This window comes from Anthonomus grandis, chromosome 5 (assembly GCF_022605725.1).
Source record: "Anthonomus grandis grandis chromosome 5, icAntGran1.3, whole genome shotgun sequence".
NCBI lineage: Eukaryota > Metazoa > Arthropoda > Insecta > Coleoptera > Curculionidae > Anthonomus > Anthonomus grandis.
In genome coordinates, this window is record NC_065550.1 from 24,399,932 (window position 1) to 24,417,646 (window position 17,715).

The 17,715-nt window shown below is 34.7% G+C and overlaps 1 protein-coding gene across 1 annotated transcript; it reads right to left on the bottom strand.

Moving 5' to 3' along the window:
- Positions 1 to 86: 86 nt before the first annotated feature.
- On the bottom strand, positions 87 to 10,204 carry LOC126735944 (uncharacterized). Its single transcript, XM_050440067.1, has 8 exons — positions 10,041 to 10,204; positions 8,647 to 8,901; positions 8,398 to 8,595; positions 7,794 to 8,340; positions 7,327 to 7,734; positions 5,970 to 6,682; positions 5,742 to 5,915; positions 87 to 5,039 (listed from the first exon to the last, which is right to left on the bottom strand). Exons 2-8 carry the CDS (start codon positions 8,888 to 8,890, stop codon positions 340 to 342), a joined length of 6,984 nt encoding a protein of 2,327 aa, XP_050296024.1. The 5' UTR covers positions 8,891 to 8,901; positions 10,041 to 10,204; the 3' UTR covers positions 87 to 339.
- Positions 10,205 to 17,715: the final 7,511 nt, after the last annotated feature.

Below are 17,715 nucleotides of genomic sequence, written 5' to 3' on the forward strand. Positions count from 1 at the left end.
CGCACTGCTATTATTAATTAGCGAACTTACCATTTTAAATCATATTACATTAATATTATTTGAGGAGATTTATAAAAAAGCAAACGTTGCAGGATAGAGTATATTTTCAAGTAAATAGTGCCCAAAATACCTAAAATATATAGGAATAACCTATTCATGTACATGACATTACTTTTTGCACGTAAAATAAAAAAGTAATTATTAATAAACAAAAATTATTCCACTAATAGCTATCCACTTTGTACACAATATATAAAAATTGCATCTAAACGTTATAAGTGTAGATACAACAAACGTTTCCGTAAAAGACACGGAGGAAAAAATAAAAAGTCTTTGTTCCTAAGATGAACCAATAATTTTTTGTTTCAATTTAGACGCTCCCTGCTTCACTTTTTTTCCCATTCGTGACCACCAACCCTCCGCGGGTGTGGTTGGCTCGGTTGTATCGTCCAAATTACTGTCATCAGTTGGTGAAACTCCTACAGTTTCATCAACGTTAAGACCTCTAACAAAAGCAACTTGAAAAACTTCATTTTCTGGAGCTTTTCCTCCTTTTACAGAGCCTTGGACTGATACAGAGGGAACACCGGCAGACGTACCGAATACGGCAGAACCTTCATTGTTCCCTGAGTCAAATTGATTATTTATGGTTGGGATTATTTGGGAGGAGGACATTTGAGAATTAAATCCCTGTTGTCCAAGCAAATGACTGGAATCGAAAGCAGACGAACCTGAAAAGGAACTTGAAATTACATGTTCAGAAAAATGTATATACCGTGTCAGTTTGTTCATAAGACGAATTTGTAGATATTTTACTAAATCAGGAATTTGGTTTGGCTTAAAGTTGTTCGCTACAACTTCCGAGTATTGATTTTGTCCTGGTTCGCCAATACTGTGTATAGTAACTGTGATGTTATTTTTCAAATCCTCCTCAAGTACGTCTAACGCTTGTTGGTACTCAAACGCAGATAAATTATTTTCAGTCAGGGATCCTTTCCTCAACTTGACTGTCTCCTCAATATTTTTACTCGTATCTTCTTCGATTTGTCTAATTATTTTAAGTTGCGCAGGCGTAATGTTTTCTAATCTTACAACATGTTGTTCCTGCTTGGAAGGTTTAAAATGTGTGGAAGTGCTTTCATATTCGTAAGTGCTTTCTGAGTTCTCAAGCTGATACACTTTTCTCAGTTGAGCCCTTAAGACATTTCTTAGTTTAACGATCAAATATTCTTCCAAATTAGCCAACTTTTCGGGAGGGAAATTCTTGGATACTAGACCTGATAACTTTAATAATTCATCATTGCTTTCATCTAAGCTGAATGTTCCATAAATGCAACTAGAAACGTTATTTTTCAGCTCCGTCTCTAATTGTTTTAAGGTATTCTGATAAACTTCATATCTTGAAACGTGATCTAAACTAGTTGTAACATAGATATTCCTAACAGCTTTATCAATAAAGCTAGAGAAGTCCTCTTCAGCTTTATTAACCAATTGGTTTTGAACAGGGGTGAGATTTTCCAGTTTAACGACCCTTCGTTCAGTTTGTACAGGATGTGGACGTTGCTCTTGTGGCACTACAATTTTTGAAGTGCTCTCTTCTGAATCCAGTGGTTCTTCTATATGGTATACTTTCCTAAGATCCGCTCTTAAACTCTTGATCAATTTAATCTCTAGATATTTGTAAACATCGGGTATTTTTTCTTTAGAAAACTTTTCATTAATAAGAATAAAGTAGTGCTGCAGAGCGGTATTTGCGGGAATATCATCGATTTTCCCATTTTTAAAGTTGGATAATTCTTTACTGAGATCTGCTTCTAGTTTCTTCAGATTCTGTTGATAGAGCTGATACCTTGACGTATAGTCTAATGTTTTATCATAAGTAATTTCACCTTCCACGACTTGCAAATTGTTCGTAAAATGAGCTACGACGTCATTAATAAGCTGAAACTGTTCAGGGTTAAGGTCTTCTAAAGTTACTTGAATAACTTCATATCTAGGATTGCTTCGATCAGTGTTATCACGAATACCATTTCTTCTTTTATTATTAATTGAATCTCTTAATTTTTGTATGAGTGCATCAGCTTCCCTCTCAGCTTCTTCCAATCTTTTCCTGTAATTGTCAGAATTAAAAGTTGGTACATTGACTTCTGAGACCGAAGATTCTTCAATACCAAAAGTTCTTTTTAGTTCCTCTCTTAAATTCTTAATCAGTTTAATCTCCACATATTTATATACATCATCAATTTTTTGTGCAGGGAACTGTTTTGCAATCAAAGTATAATACTGTTGTAAAGCTGCATTAGTAGGTGTATTTTCCATATTTCCTTGCTTGAAATTTGAAATCTCTGCTCTCAGTTCAGCTTCTAATTTTCTTAGGCTTGTTTGATACAGCTGGTACTTTGAAGCATAATCCAACGTCTTGTCAAAGGAAATTTCTTGCTCTACTGCCTGTATGTTATTTGAGAAATGAGATACAACATCATTTATCAGCTGGAACTGCTCTGGTGTTAGATCTTTTAAAGTAACTGTCTCCACAGGCCTTGGTGAGATTGCACTTGACATACTTGGGCTATTAGTAAATTGTCCCGGTTGTAAATTTTGCACTCCAGCTCCAATTTCTTGCTGAACTGGTATATTTGGCCTAATAGTAAACTGTTCTGGCTGCGGATTCGGTACAGCCGCTCCAATTTCTTGCTTAACTGGTATCTTTGGTCCATTAGTAAACTGTCCTGGTTGAGAATTTGGTAAACCAGCTTCAATTTCTTGCTGAATTGGAACAATTGGCCTAACACTAAACTGTCCAGGTTGAGAATTTTCTATTTCTGCTCCAATTTCTTGCTGAATAAAGGATGAAGATGACGGTTTTTTTGGAGTAGAGTCTACAAAGGGAGTTATCGGAATATAACTAACCACGTTAATCCATGATTGGTACTCTTTATTCAACACTGTTATAAGTTTTCTTTCTAAATATTGTACCATTAGATCAACCTCAGTTTCACGTACATTCAAATAAGAGTAGGTTCTATCTTTTAAGATCTTTTCACAAGCGGCTCTGATGCTTGTTCGTAAATTGTACAGAGTTTGGTCGTAACTGGGTTGAAAGTCGTTCGGTAACCTGTTATCTGAAGTGAAGGTTTTTTCTACGAAATGCTTAACAGTGCCTGTTAATTTCTCCTCAATTTTATTAGAAACCTCAGTTAGTTTGTAAGGTAGTTGTACGCGTGGTAATGACAGCTCATCTATAAGAACCACACTCCCCACCACTTTATTGCTTGGGGTTGATCCCACTTCTCGACCAGGAGTAGAAAGGGGGAATTGATCTTGTCCAGTTACGACCACGTTAGGAATATTTACTGAATAAGGGGTTGTGGAAGTAATTCCTATTTGATCTAAGGAGACTAATGGTTTACCTGGAAGAGGTGTACTTCCTGTTGCAAAGCTACTATAGTTGGGCTTTGGCTTGGGCGAAGTTTTCCAAGAAAAAACAGGTAAAGGATTTAAAGGTGATACGCTTTCTGGTTCTGGCAGTTGGTTTTGAGTACCATATTGAACTGAAAATGGCCTTGTCGTGGTAGTGGTAAATACGTTGAAATTATTAGTATTAAATGTTGGAACTGCTGATGTTATGTAAGGTTTAGTGGTAGTAGATTTGCTTGGCCTAGAAAAGGATTCAGCGCGCTGATCAGAATCAGAAATTGGTCTTAGTGCTGGAGCAATTAATGAATCATCTGTCTCGGAAGCGGGTGTGGTATTTCCAGAAAATTGCCCTTGCAGATAGTCTATATCTAGACTTCCAGGTTTAAACTGATTTTGTATATCTAGTCCACTCGGAAAATTACCTTGAGGAAAGCCACCTTGGGGGTTATTTATATCCACACCTCCAGGGTTAGCTGTACCTTGTAATACTAAATCGTCTGGTATGCCATTTACCTTTCCTCTATCACTGACAGGAGTCATTTGAGAACCACTGGCTTGCTGGATCCCTGTACCGACTGATATTGGCTTTATCCCAAAATTGGGAGTTTCCACTTGTTGGGTATCGCTGTTATCTACTTCTTGGCCTTGTCCTGGTCTTACATCATCATCATGCCCTGTTGAGGGTTGATAATTTGGGCGCCTATTGTAGTAATTGCTTTGGCCTGAGCCGTATTTGCTTGGGCGAGTTTGACTATATGTTCCTGGACTACTAAATTCATTATCAGTTCCAGAAAATGCCGTTGAATCAAAGCCATGATCTATTTTAATTTGTTGAGTATCATCAAAATCATCGATTTCTTGTCCAGTAAATTTATTAGCTGGGCTAGTAGAGGGTTCTGGTTTGCGTCTATGAAAATATGCGGAATGACCAGAACTATAGGGAGATCCATAGCCCGACAGACCTCCGTAGCTTGTTGATGAACTTTGGGCCCTAGAAGGAATTGAGCTATAAGAATGTCCATAGCTTGTTGACGAACTATAACTCTTAGGAGGAACTGAACTCTCAACGTGTCCAAGACTTCCTGTTGTAAGTTGCGAATTGCTACTCAATGGGGCACCGAAGTCAGTCTCAATCTGTTGTGTATCGGAATCGTCCAGCTGCTGGCCAGCATGTAAACCATTTCCATAACCAGAGCTATAGTGAGTTCCATAACCTGAAATTCTTGTTTGGCTACGATGTCTATTTCCATAACTGGAAGACGAACTGTAGCTTCTAGAGGGAATAGAGCTTTGTACATTTCCATTAACTTCAGTAAATACGGCTCCTGCACCAAAACTGGCATCCTTTCCAATTTTCCCGGCAGATGATGGATTTACAGATCCAACTCCTGCCTCTACATCAAAACCTGGATCAATTTCTAACTGTTGGGTATCAGACTCATCCACTTCTTGTCCAGTTTCTCGTCCGGATCCAGTGACGGCGACGCTTACACCAAAAGCGGGATCAACTTCTACTTGTTGAGTATCTGAGTCATCAACTTCTTGACCAATTGTGTTGGCATTAGGTTGAATTACTTCTGCATCTTGATCAACGGGTCTTCCTGAATATCCACCGTAAGTTCCTGAAAACCAGATTTATAAATAGTATACTTAATAAAAGAGGACTTAAGAATTTTAACTTTAGATTAAACAGGAGAAAAATAAGTTTTATGTACTGATTGAGATAGACTGGACAGTTTTCTAAGTTAAAAGCAGTAATTATTTTTCGTTTTTCTCTGAAATGTTCAACAACTTCGCGAATTTTTAAATCTGTTTTTTTTTCAAGAATTAGGTTTTTTATTGGACTGGATTCGTCAGTTAAATTTATAGTTACCTAATATGGATGGTACAAACTATACATTCCACTATGTACGTAATCTATAACGTGCATCTTTTTACTTTTGCTTACGTCTGCCCATAGAAGGTAAAAGACAATGCGAATTAATATCAAATCTACACTCCACTTGATTTTTTTTGATAACCCACATTCGTACATACCACAAAAATGTGGTTTGCTTCTTTTCGACTTTTACCATATTACCCAGGGTGCATTTTTTACTAATCCTTAATGATCTCTTTTACAATATCTTAAGCTAGGCTTAACAAAGAATCCATGTACCTACCAAATGATAATTAAAGACTGAGGTGATAATTGAATGACACATTACATTTAATAATAAATATATTACAAAATGATATACAACATTACAGTTAAATGTAAGCGAAGCCATGAGTAGCCTTAATGTGCAGTATGATGAGGTGACATATTCAAGGGGTCTACATACCTCTCGAATTGTAACCTACACCTGCATGGCTGGATAAACCCAAAGGTCTGCTTCTGTAACCGTAACTTCTTTTCCCTCTATAGTGATGGTACGGACTATCTCCTTGACATCCGTCACCTTCCACGTGATATCCGCTTCCCAATCCCATCTGACCATATTCGAAATCGTTTGAACCTTAAAAAAGATCAAAATTAAAAAACAGGTAGACAAACAGAGTAAATAAATTACCTCTGGCTGCTCGGTAATAACCTCCACCACCACCACCACTACTATACGAGCCTGCACCGGCGCCAACACTGGCGCTACTTCCAGAACTAGAGCTGCTGCTCGCGCTATATGACGCGGAGGCACTATAAGACTGTTGCAAACCTTGCTGCAGCTGAGAAGCTAAACTGTTCTGTAGTTCACTACGTAATTGTGCCAGTTGGTTGTCATTGACTGAGCTGCCGTAAGAGCCGGAGTAGGCACTGTGACCGGATTGGAAGCTTTGCAACTGTTCAGTTAGGTTCCTTTGTAATTCTGCATTCAGTCTCCTAAATGCTTCTTCCATAGAGGCTTGACGTTGGCTAGCGGAGTATCCACTGGAATATTGTCCTTGGCGGGAAACATACTGACTTAAAGCAGCTTGCAGTTGATTACTTAAGTCAGATTGCAACTCCCTCTCCAACTGAGCATAATTACTGCTGCTACTGGACGATCCTGCCGCGTACTGAGAACCACTTGCTCCAAAGTACTGGTGACCTCCTTTTACTCCGGAACTAATCAAGGGCACTATAGAAGCAGCTGTAGGCTGCTGGTAGTCATCGACATCCCAATGAACTGGACGAGGTGTTACGTAATCTGTTCTCATATTTGAAGAGCTTCCGCCATAGTTGTAACCGGATGAACCACTGTAGTATTGATCTTGGTGAGTTTGAGTCTGTTGTTGTCGACTTACCCAGCTAAAAAATATAAGATCGTATAGGGATTTTAGAATAGTGTCCTATGGTAGTTACAAAAGTTGACCATCTATATTCAAATCAAGCATAAAATTAGGTACTTGTACATGGACTGACATGTGGTAATTGACAAGATAAAAATACGAATGGTAAAGTGGAATATCAAGACTAACTAATCAAGACTATCTGGTGATTGGCATTGGTAAATGTTGGTAAAAGTGGCTAAGTAGTAAAGGCTTTCTGGATAAAAGCGCTGTAACGCTAGTTTTCATTTCTCTAGGGGCTTCAGCGAATTAAGAGATAGCGAGATCTTTAAATAGCGATCCCTACACTATATATCAATATTCTGAATGCTTTCTAACATATATCAGAACCACTTTCCAACGGGAATGAGAATATAGGTATTCACTGTGCGGGTTGAAAAACTCCAAACACCCCAGACAGATTCTAAAACCTATATCTACTAAGAAATCGTATTCTTAAGTTAATCGAAATAACTTTGTATGAGAGAACCGTATAAATAGAGGATCGATGCAAACAAAACTTCCTCTGTACCGTGCAATGAACTGTAAAGATATTAAAGGGCCTAGTTTGGTTTTATCCAGTAGAATGAGGCTTATATTTGAAAAAATTAGATTTCTACTTACTGTTGCCTTGCAGATTCAAAGTCTCTTGCAAGCTTAGTTAACAAATTCTCTTCGACCTGCCTCTTAAGATTTTCTAAGTCAGCAACGTTGTAATTATACTGATTTTGTTGCTGACCACTACCAACGCTAAACATATAGCCGTTTCTTTGAACTTGATTGCCAAAATGTCTTCTTAACTCCTCTTCCAAAGTGTAAGTTAAATTATGTCTTAAGTCTTGCTTTAACTGCTCTAGTATTGCTCCTGTGTTGATTGTATTTAATCTGGCGTTTTCTGAAAAATATTGTCTGCGGGCATCGTCCAGAATCCTGTTCAGTTGCTCATTTAGGTCTCGTTGAACGTTTGAGGCTACAGTAGTTATGGATATTACATTCGGTGCTTGCGTGTATTGGACATTTGTTGATTCAGAGCTATAAAGTCAATATTTATATTGAAAAAATGTTTTACTTATTATTATGAGGTAACTTACTTGTAGCTATGCACGCTCTCATGATGACTACCTCCACCGTATCCTCCCATGTATTTGTTTTCTGTTGTTATGGTATTTAAGTTAGGATACACAGATCTATATGTTGTTGTTCTATAAGTAGTTGGTCTGTAAGTGGTAGTGGACTCATATCGGTCGTAGTTTTGCTGATTATAACTCGTATGATGGCTTGACCTTTGTTGGTACTCTCTGCGCAGTTGTTGCATCAAACTATTCTCCAACTGCCGTTGCAATTGTTCCAGTTCATGTTGTTCGTAGTTTGGTCTAGCTTCGAATCTTCCAGAAACCAAAGAGTACGACTGACCACTTCTAATAGCCTGAGGCCCGAATCTATCATTTAACATAGTTGTAAGCCTGGCAGACAAATTCCTGCGTAGCTCAGATTCAAGCTCAGCGATATTGGCCTGATGTGATTCGACCAACATTGCTGATTGAATCTCATGCTGCAGGTCGTTTTGTAATCGGTTGGCAATGCTACGTAAGTTGGCTGATTCGAAGGAGGAATAGTCGGAGCCCGAACTATAGGAACCTAGAGATCCCAATAAAATATTGTAGGTAAAAACAGGAAGAATATTATATTAATTACCCTGATATCCAGAAGAGCCTGATGAAACTCCTCCAATGTAATTGGATGAAGCAAGACCTTCAGAGCCAAGTTCATTATCGTATCCGTAACCTGTAGAGATGGAACCACCGAGTGAACCTCCGTAGCCTCCATGGCCTCCGTAGCCTTGTGCCAACATGGTTCCTTGGGAAGATAAGTCTAATCCAGAATCATGATAACCTAAAAAGTTTAGTATGAAATTTTCTTATAAAACAGGAAATTGAGACCCACCTGCACTGGATATTTTAGGGTTTATATACTCGGAATGTTCGCTGTTTGAGCTAACCTTGGGTCTAGTTCTGCCCTCGAGATCTCCAGCCTTGCTGTAGTATCCCTGGTCATCGGTTTTGTGTTGCAGCTCGTTATTTTTATATGCAGAGGATGATGCTTGGTAATTGTATTCTTGTCGATAGTAGCCACTTGGAGAAGCGGTAGCTAAGGTTACGGCTGCCGCTAGCCAGATGACGGGCTTCATTTTCTTCAGCTCTAAAATTTCAGGATTTATAATTGAAATTATACATTGTAATTTGTATAAAAATATAATGCTTACTGCTATTGCAATGACATAATAACTATCTGGTTTATTAAGTTATTATAAATAGTTTTGCTGTTCAAATCAAGAAATATCAAAACAATTTATAGATATTATACTCGTGTAAGGGGGTCAAAAAGTTAATAAATATTTTGATTATTGTTGGTTTTCCAGTATGTAGAGCAAGAACAAAGATGAAGGATGCTGAATTATCAGATTATGAGATTTTTATTGTAAATAATTAAATAACTGAATTGAATTAAATTTATTTGAATGTATTTTATAGACGCAGTATAAGTCAATTTTCAAGAAAATGTAATGCAAAGATTGTTTAATAATGCTTTAGTGCTTTAAGGGTAGAGTTACTATATGTATATATAGTATAATGAGCACATAAAAACCTCCTTTCTCCTTTTTTCTAGCTTGAAAATTCTTTTTTACGGAGGTGTTTTAAAAATTGCATAATTAATGTTTTTTGATTGTTGTCTGGTTGTTGTTGTTCATGGAAAACAGTATATGTCTTAGAGTCAGAGCTTAACACTTTTGCCATATTACAGGGTCAAATTCAAAATGGAGCCTCGTTAAAAATAATATGAGTTCATGCAATTAAAAAAATGTAATAAAACGGAGCCTAAAGAAACAAAATTGCCATTAATATTATTATTATTATTATATTTTCATTCATTCATCACTATTAAATGTCAAAATCGACCATTTTAAAACGATGTTTTATGGTACAATTTAGCTTTTTACCATCTGGTATCTATCTATATATATGAAAATCTCAAAGTTTTAATATTAGAAGCAACCCTTATTTTCGTAAATTTTGAAAACAATTTCTACAACTTTTGCTAATCAAAGGAATTTCATCTTGAAGTATCCAATAGACTCTTGAGACAAAAAAATATTCAGGTTTTATGTATATTGCTCTTATTCCTCACAATTGGAGCTCCTCTAAGAAAAGTACTTACTAATATTTTATTATTGAAAAAACTTTTTGACTGGATTTTTCGGATAAAAGTTTCTTGTGTTTAATAAATGCATAAAGAATAAAACAATGTTGCTGCAACTTACTTATTTTTTAGTGACTTACCTTTTCTTATTCCAGAAAACCGTTATACTTTTATCACGTCTTCACTCACAGACTAAAATGACTTGTCGCCTTTATCATTAAGAAATATATAGCGATTTATATTATCACTGTTGTTGATACCATTTTGCCCTCGTTCCTGATAATTTGCTCCGTTTAGTTTCTATAAATATTGTTGTAACCATTCTTGAGCATGTATTAACGAGTTATTCGTGGAATTCGATAAAAAAATCGGTTAAAAACAAGAGAAATGTGGGTTATTTTTGAGTTTCAGGAATTTGAGATCTTATCTAGTGTCCAAGAATCTGGATTATTAGTTTTCTGGATACCGATTTGCGTAGTCATTAACTTTAGATAATTTTCTTAGAATTACTTGTTATAGCCACTTATTTTTTTAATAATTTTTTTTATAAACAACGTTTCAAATGAAAATAAATTATTCATAATTTATTGGGGTTGGATCCTAATATTAAGGTCACTCATATGTTCAGATTGCTGTAACTTAACAGCGAAATTCTTCTCCTTTTCCAGCTTCCAGAATAAATTATTTCTTTAGAAATTGTAATTTGTAGTTTACAAATTACAGTTTAGAAATATTTTCATTAATTGGGTATTGTGTCTATTCATGTACAAATCTCAATAAAATTAAGTGCAAAATTTAATTTCGTATTTTGTATAAAAAGAATTGATTTTTGGGTGAAAATGTTTGCAAAATCTTTTTTAACAGTCATTTTTCTTCTTCTTATTAGCAGGTCGCGTTATATATAATATAAAGGGGTATAATTAATAATAAAAAATCAAAAGAAAATACTTTTCACATATTTAGTTATTTATAAGTAAAAATATTGTCATACTTTATGAACTTTATGAAAACAGTTACGTCAGGTTGTCATTTGTTGGAATTTTGTGAAGCCATGAAGATTAAACGCGCGCATTAAAATAAACAAATAATAAACATTTTAAAAACATGAAAAATAGCAAAAAATTACAGAACAAACTATTTATTCAAATAGTAAGAATAACAGATATATTCATTCAAAAAGTAAGAATGTATGAAAGGAAAAAAAACTTGAAATTGCAACAAAAAAAATGTCTACTAAAATAAATAAATTTTACAAAATGTAGTAACTGAAATAAATTACTAATTATAATGAATAAGTTTCCGACAGGAAAAAATTAAATGTTTTTAAATTTCGGTAATGCAAATTCACCAAATCCTTTAAAAAATTATCAATTTTGATCAAAGTTCATGGTCACTAGCAGTGAGGTTCAACACATTGATATTAATGAATAAGTTTTATATAAACATTAAATATTTAAATTTTGGGCATAGGAATTCTATGAATAATAATTTCTTTAATAAATGGTGATCTTAAGTAATTATATCAAAACGAAAAAAATAAATTCATACGCAGCTAACGAATAAATTCTCTGAAAGCAATATGTTGTTATTGACAAACATATTTCAATAATTAAAAAAATCCACTCCAACCAAACCAGGAAAGCAGATTTTTAATATAATACAGAAGAGAAGATTTAAAAAAAATTTTCCTCATAATGCGTTAAATATTTATTTTTTTTTAATATGGACTACAACATGAATGAGGACAACATTGTCTTTATACTCCTTTATGAAGTCTAAAATACAGTTAAATCATAATTTTTCATGAATTAAATGTCATTAGCCACAAATAATTTTGAAAATATTTATTTTTGTTAAAATTACCATTTTTATAAATTTAAAATCTTTCTTTTTTTCTTTTTTTAAAATCGTTCTTTTTCTGGAAAATAACAATTTTAATTTTCACCTTTTCAAAAATATTTGTTTAGTAATTTTTGTGGTATTAAAAATATTAAGATGAAAACTATTTTAGTCGTTTATTCTTGTAACAAATGTTTAAATCATATGACATAAATCATCGAGATAGCCCTTCTAGAGGGAATTGAATCTCATGAGGTTAACAGATACATCCCAAAAGTTATGTCTAAATTCATTTAAAATTCAGGGGTATGTTCGAAAAAATATGCTCGGACCCGTCGATTTTTATTTCAAGTTGCGCATTTTTGTACGTGAAGTTTGTATATACAGGGTTGCTCAAAAATAAATTACGACCATCAACTTCATCAAATGAAAGCTTTTTTTTATTTCATCTTTGAATTTCGCGTGGAATTCTACGTATGTTTTATGCATCATGTCCTATACCTAAAGTCAACAGTTATTGAAAAAAAGACGACCAAACATTATTATTGAAGTTTACCTTACGAGTCATCAAAATTCCATTCATTCGTGTTTTTTTATTGTTGGCTGTGACCGTGTATTTTTATAGAAACTGTATGACAGTTGTACGCCAAACAGATATTGTCAAGTGTGAAAAAATAGAAATTCTGTGCGTGGTTGGGTTTGGTGATAGAATACGTACTCAAAGAAAAGCTGCTCAATTATTCAATGAAATCCATCCTGATCGTTCTCCGATATGTCAAAAGATGGTGAGTAGAATAGAGGCTAAATTTAGAGAATTCGGTCATGTTAGAGATCTGCCGAAATATGGTCGTCCTGGTCGAGATGAAAATGAACAACTTGACGTTTTGCTTTCTTTGGAAGAAAATCCATGCACTCCTCTGTCGCAGACTGGGGCAAATTTACACATGGCGAAATCTATAGTTCACCGAATAGTTAACTAATTTTTAGAAGAACTAATTTTCCTGCAAGATGGCGCTCCTCCGCACTATGCTGCCACTGTGCGTACATTTTTGGATGAAACCTTTCCCAATCGGTGGATAGGAAGGAGAGGAACCATCGAATGGCCTGCTAGGTCGCTTGACCTAACACCAATGGACTTTTTTTTGCGGGGATACCTCAAGTCAAAGGTATTTGTTAATAATCTAGACGACTTGAAAGAGAAAATTCGCAGAGAAGTGCGCGCCATAAATCTGGAAATGATTGAAAATGTGCAACGAGGCTTTATTGATCGCCTTGTCAAGCCCTGAATGGCAACCATTTTGAACATTTAACTTAATTTTTGTTCTTTTTTTATTTGTTACATGAATCGTCTTTTTTTCGATAACTGTTGACTTTAGGTATAGGCCATGATGCATGAAACATACGTAGAATTCCACGCGAAATTCAAAGATGAAATAAAAAATAGTGCTTTTATTTGAAAAAATGAAGTTGATGGTCGTAATTTATTTTTGAGCAACCCTGTATATACAAACTTCACGTACAAAAATGCGCAACTTGAAATAAAAATCGACGGGTCCGAGCGTTTTTGTTTCGAACATACCCCTGAATTTTAAATGAATTTAGAAATAACTTTTGGGATGCACTGTATATATTTTGTTTTAGTTATCTCATGAGAAATATACATAATATATATGGAGAAATTTTCAAGTTGACTTTCAAGTTTGCTAGAAAAATCCTACTACGGAGCTGTAGTTCCACGCTATACAAAACTCGAACCTAAGGAAGGTATTGCCCACGCGCATCTACTTAAAGCAACTGATTTATCAGGACAGGAGCGTACTTAGAGGTAGGCTTTATCTCTGTTATTTGAAACTACATTAATTACAAATAGGTATTTTTTATTTTTATATAAAAATACATGATCAACTTTAAAATAAACACACTACCATTTTCATTATTACATAAACTCTTATTAGATTTTAGGGTCAAATTCCAAACAGACTCATAAGCTGATTTCAAGAATTTTGTTTAAAGATTTCAAGACAAGCTAACTCGATCTTGAGTGTACCAGTTCCTATTCAAGCTCTAACATGAAATTTGATACTTAGAAAATGTTCGTTTTTTCAAAGTAAATATTTTCTTACATGTTATTGAATTAAATTATTTGATCATTGACAATATTTAAATAGAAAACTGCAAAAAATGTGGTGCATATGTCTAGCCAAACCAAAATCACTTCAATTCTTTAAATCATCTATTCAGATTTGTAGACTCTTTGTTTAGACTTAACAAATATATTCAAAAATATAATATATAAATCTGACATCTTCCCCACTTTTTAGGAAATCTCTTCATCTACGTTATTAAATTCTACGTTATGAAATAGTCGACAAGAGGTTATCGACGTCACGCTGGTAACACGGTCATTTGTGGATAAGGTTAACAAGTGGAGGGTATCACAGCACATAACTACATCATGTTCGATTCGAAATCGCTTCGGATAAGGAGGAGGCGCTCCTCGAGAGGGCCACCAACTGGACCAAACTTAAAGAGGGCTTAGTTGAGACCATGGGTACTCAAGGTGGATCTCCTCCAAAGAGGAACTAGATACAGAGGTAGTGAGGCTAATCAATATAATTATCAATTCTTACGAGGGAGCATATCCTCTTAGGAGAGTTAGTGGTAATTGCCCTGGCGGAATGATTCTCTGGACCATCTTAAAAAAAGGTAAGAAGGTTGTACCATTGCGCTCTTAAGGGTAGAACTCAAGACTGATAGAAGGAAATTCATAAATGAAGTCCAACGCTGTTAAAGAGTCTTCTGGCACAAGTTCTGTAGAGAGATGGAATCTCTCTCAGACACAGCTCGTTTTCTGAAGCTACCGGCTTTTTCTTCAGGAAAGCTGAGACAGGATGCTTGAAGAAAGGTGAACTATGGGCCTCAAATAAACAAAGAAGAGACCATCGAGCTTATTCTCAAAACTCATTTTTTTGGAGAAGGCGAGAAACCGCAGAGCCAGAGACGGACTGAAAATAGTTACAAACGAAGCCATGGCTTGGGCAGTGGGTGAGTTAAGTCCATATAAGGGTGCGGGGCCTAATGGAATCATACCCATGATGCTTCAGGTAGATCTCGAAACTACACTTCCTTACTTAAAGAGACCTTACTAAAGAGAGTGTTACTTACTTACTTAACTTACTTCTTGAGACCAGCATTGCAATGGGGTATGTTCCATTAGCATCGAGCGCGGCTGATGTGGTCTTTATCGCAAAACGGGGCAAGTTCGATTACCGCCAACCAAAAGTCCTTTAGGGCAATAAGTCCGACTTAATTTCTAATAAAGACTATAGAAAGACTTATAGACTGGTATATAACAGAGGAGATTCTAACAGAATCGCCATTGGGATACAGAGATGGGGTCAGAGAGATACTTACCCTACTTTGTAGAGATATAAATGAATGTCTTTTATATTCTCATAAGAACAAAAGTTTATATTTTCCTAACAAAACTAACCACTCTTACAATAATCGATCCGGAAACAATTTTAGAGTTTTCACAGACTTCAAGACAGCAACAGACAAAGATCAAGAATTTCTACAAATTAAAGACGCATTGGAAAAACTGGTAGCACACAAGGAAGTGAGCCTTAGGTTGGTCCCAGGACGCTAGGGTATCGAGGGCATTGAACGCACTGACGAACTAGCAAGACAAGGTTTCGTAGATTCTGAGCCGTGTCTCGATCTCAGTAGAAAACAAATTTTCGAGGAACTTAATAATTGGGCCTGGAAACAAACAAGGAAGAATTAGAAAAGGACGAAAAGATGTATGCAGGCCAAGGAGATGATACCAGATCATGAATTGCGGTACAGGGGAGGAATCTTCATACCACATATAAGAATTTGTGGTAGGTGGAGTCGCCTGAGAAGGAAAATTTTTAGAGCTACTATGCTCTAACGAGAAGATCTTAAAGATCTGGACTAAAGAACTGGACAGCGTGCAAGCCTTTATTAAGGCTGGCTTAATGAAGATCTGAAGATTAATGAAGACTTAATGAGTCAGTGATTCTGGGGTTGGCGAAAAGGGACTTTTAGGTCTACTTGCCGAGCTCTAGCTCCCCCTCCCTCACTATTACTATTAGTTGTTGACCAACGTCACTCAATGCTTATAAGGTTTTTAAAATATCAAAGTAACAAACTATAAAGTAAGTTCAAACCGTAGTTGAAACTCTTAAAAATATATTAAAAGCGAAACATTTTAGAAACTGTACGGAGTAATAGCTATAAAAGTACTTGACTTGGTAACCAACATGGAGATGTTATTCTGAGCATTATGAATTTGGTTAATCCATAAGTCTCATTTAGGTGTACTTTGCTAGCATATTTGGTTCACAGTGTGAAAGCCGAGTATGTGAAGCAGTTCTATCCCAACTTAATTAGTTCGTTTAAGGGTAAGTCAATTCAGTTCTATAAATGAGTAAATATTCTGGAATCAATCAAATTAAAATTTTGCGTTTATATTCTTTGAGATAATTAATCTTAGATTCTTTGTTTCTTATTGGTTAGATATTGTTGAAATTAAGAATTTTATCCAATACGTGTCAAAGCGAACATCAATTGCTTGTGAATTCACCCTATTAAATTTTAAATCAATTGTTAATAACATTACAATAGTATTTGTCGTTATTTTTTTTATAATAAATGTTAATGCTAATAGGAAATGGAGCTTGGTTTCGATAAGTGCTTTTGACCAATAGAAATAAAGAATTTTAACCAAATAAGTCATTCTCGGTGAATGCGAATTTACTTCAATAGAGAGGTCAAAAGTCATTACTATTTGCAATTATATATATTGTTAAAATACCTACACTGAAAAAAATTGTAATAAAAAAAAACAAAAACATATTTAATAGAATAATAAATGTCACTTATACGGTGGGACTTAAATAATTTAATTTAGCCGGTTCAAATTTAACATAAATAATACTATGCCAAAAGGTACAAGTGGCAGTAAAAGTAATATACCAAAAAACCCCAAAATAACTATTTAACACAGATAACGATAAGATACCAATATAAAAAAATGCATGTTTCTTAAACACAAAATCAATTTATATCGGGGATTTTCAGAACCTTTAGTTTACTTAATTTGATATAAAAACATTTATATCAAATTAAGTAAACACAACGTATAATATAATATACAAGGTGGCCTGCCGAAAACAGACTCGGACCAGTATATTTTTGTTTCAGAGGGATATATTTACATATAAATACAAATTACTATGACTTCTTTACTCTTATTTTTTTATTTGGAAACTGGTATCTTGTGAGACATGTTTTGAAAGGCCATTCATTTTCTTTAAAATGACATGTCGCTTTAAAAATGTTGACTACGCGCCTGCGTTGCCAAAGCATCTAAAAATTTTTGAAGGTATTTTATTATAGGGACCTTCAGATCTTCATTATAGAAGATCTTATGTTATTTAAGAATTGACAATTGCAGGAGATGCTTCAGGAAGATCCTCAAATTAACGCAATATATCATGACGTGAAAGAAGTTGCTCGTAAACATGAAGTAGATTACTTACAATAACAAAAATGTATAGCACGATATGTATAAGAAGAAAAATAAAGGAACAAAAAAGGCAATGTCAGCTCCTTTTCTGTCCACACAGAACGGCTGTTAAGATATAAATTTAAAGAAAATTACGAGTAAGAAAATTGTTTCATTGAGAGTTTTTTTTTTAATATTAAGACCTAAATATTTTGTAAATTTTATACCCAGACATGAATGTAAACAAATCTCAAAACTTAATATAATGAAAATTAAAAATCAAATAAAGTAAATGTTTACAGATTTATTAATTTTGGGAACGGCCAATACAAATACGGCTAAATTTTTTAATTTGTTATCTTTTTTATCTTTAAGGGTACATGTATATCAAGAAAATTGACTTATTAGTGTGTAGGAAAGTTTACTAATATCGTCTTGTAGAT

Bases quoted from the DNA above. Each gene is read 5' to 3' on its own strand.
- LOC126735944 (XM_050440067.1), bottom strand. From the start codon at position 8,890: ATGAAGCCCGTCATCTGGCTAGCGGCAGCCGTAACCTTAGCTACCGCT. The intron at 5,916-5,969 runs GTAATTTATTTA...ATCTTTTTTAAG, and splicing joins TTATTACCGAGCAGCCAGAG to GTTCAAACGATTTCGAATAT. The intron at 5,040-5,741 runs GTATGTAGACCC...TCTGGTTTTCAG, and splicing joins TGTAGGTTACAATTCGAGAG to GAACTTACGGTGGATATTCA.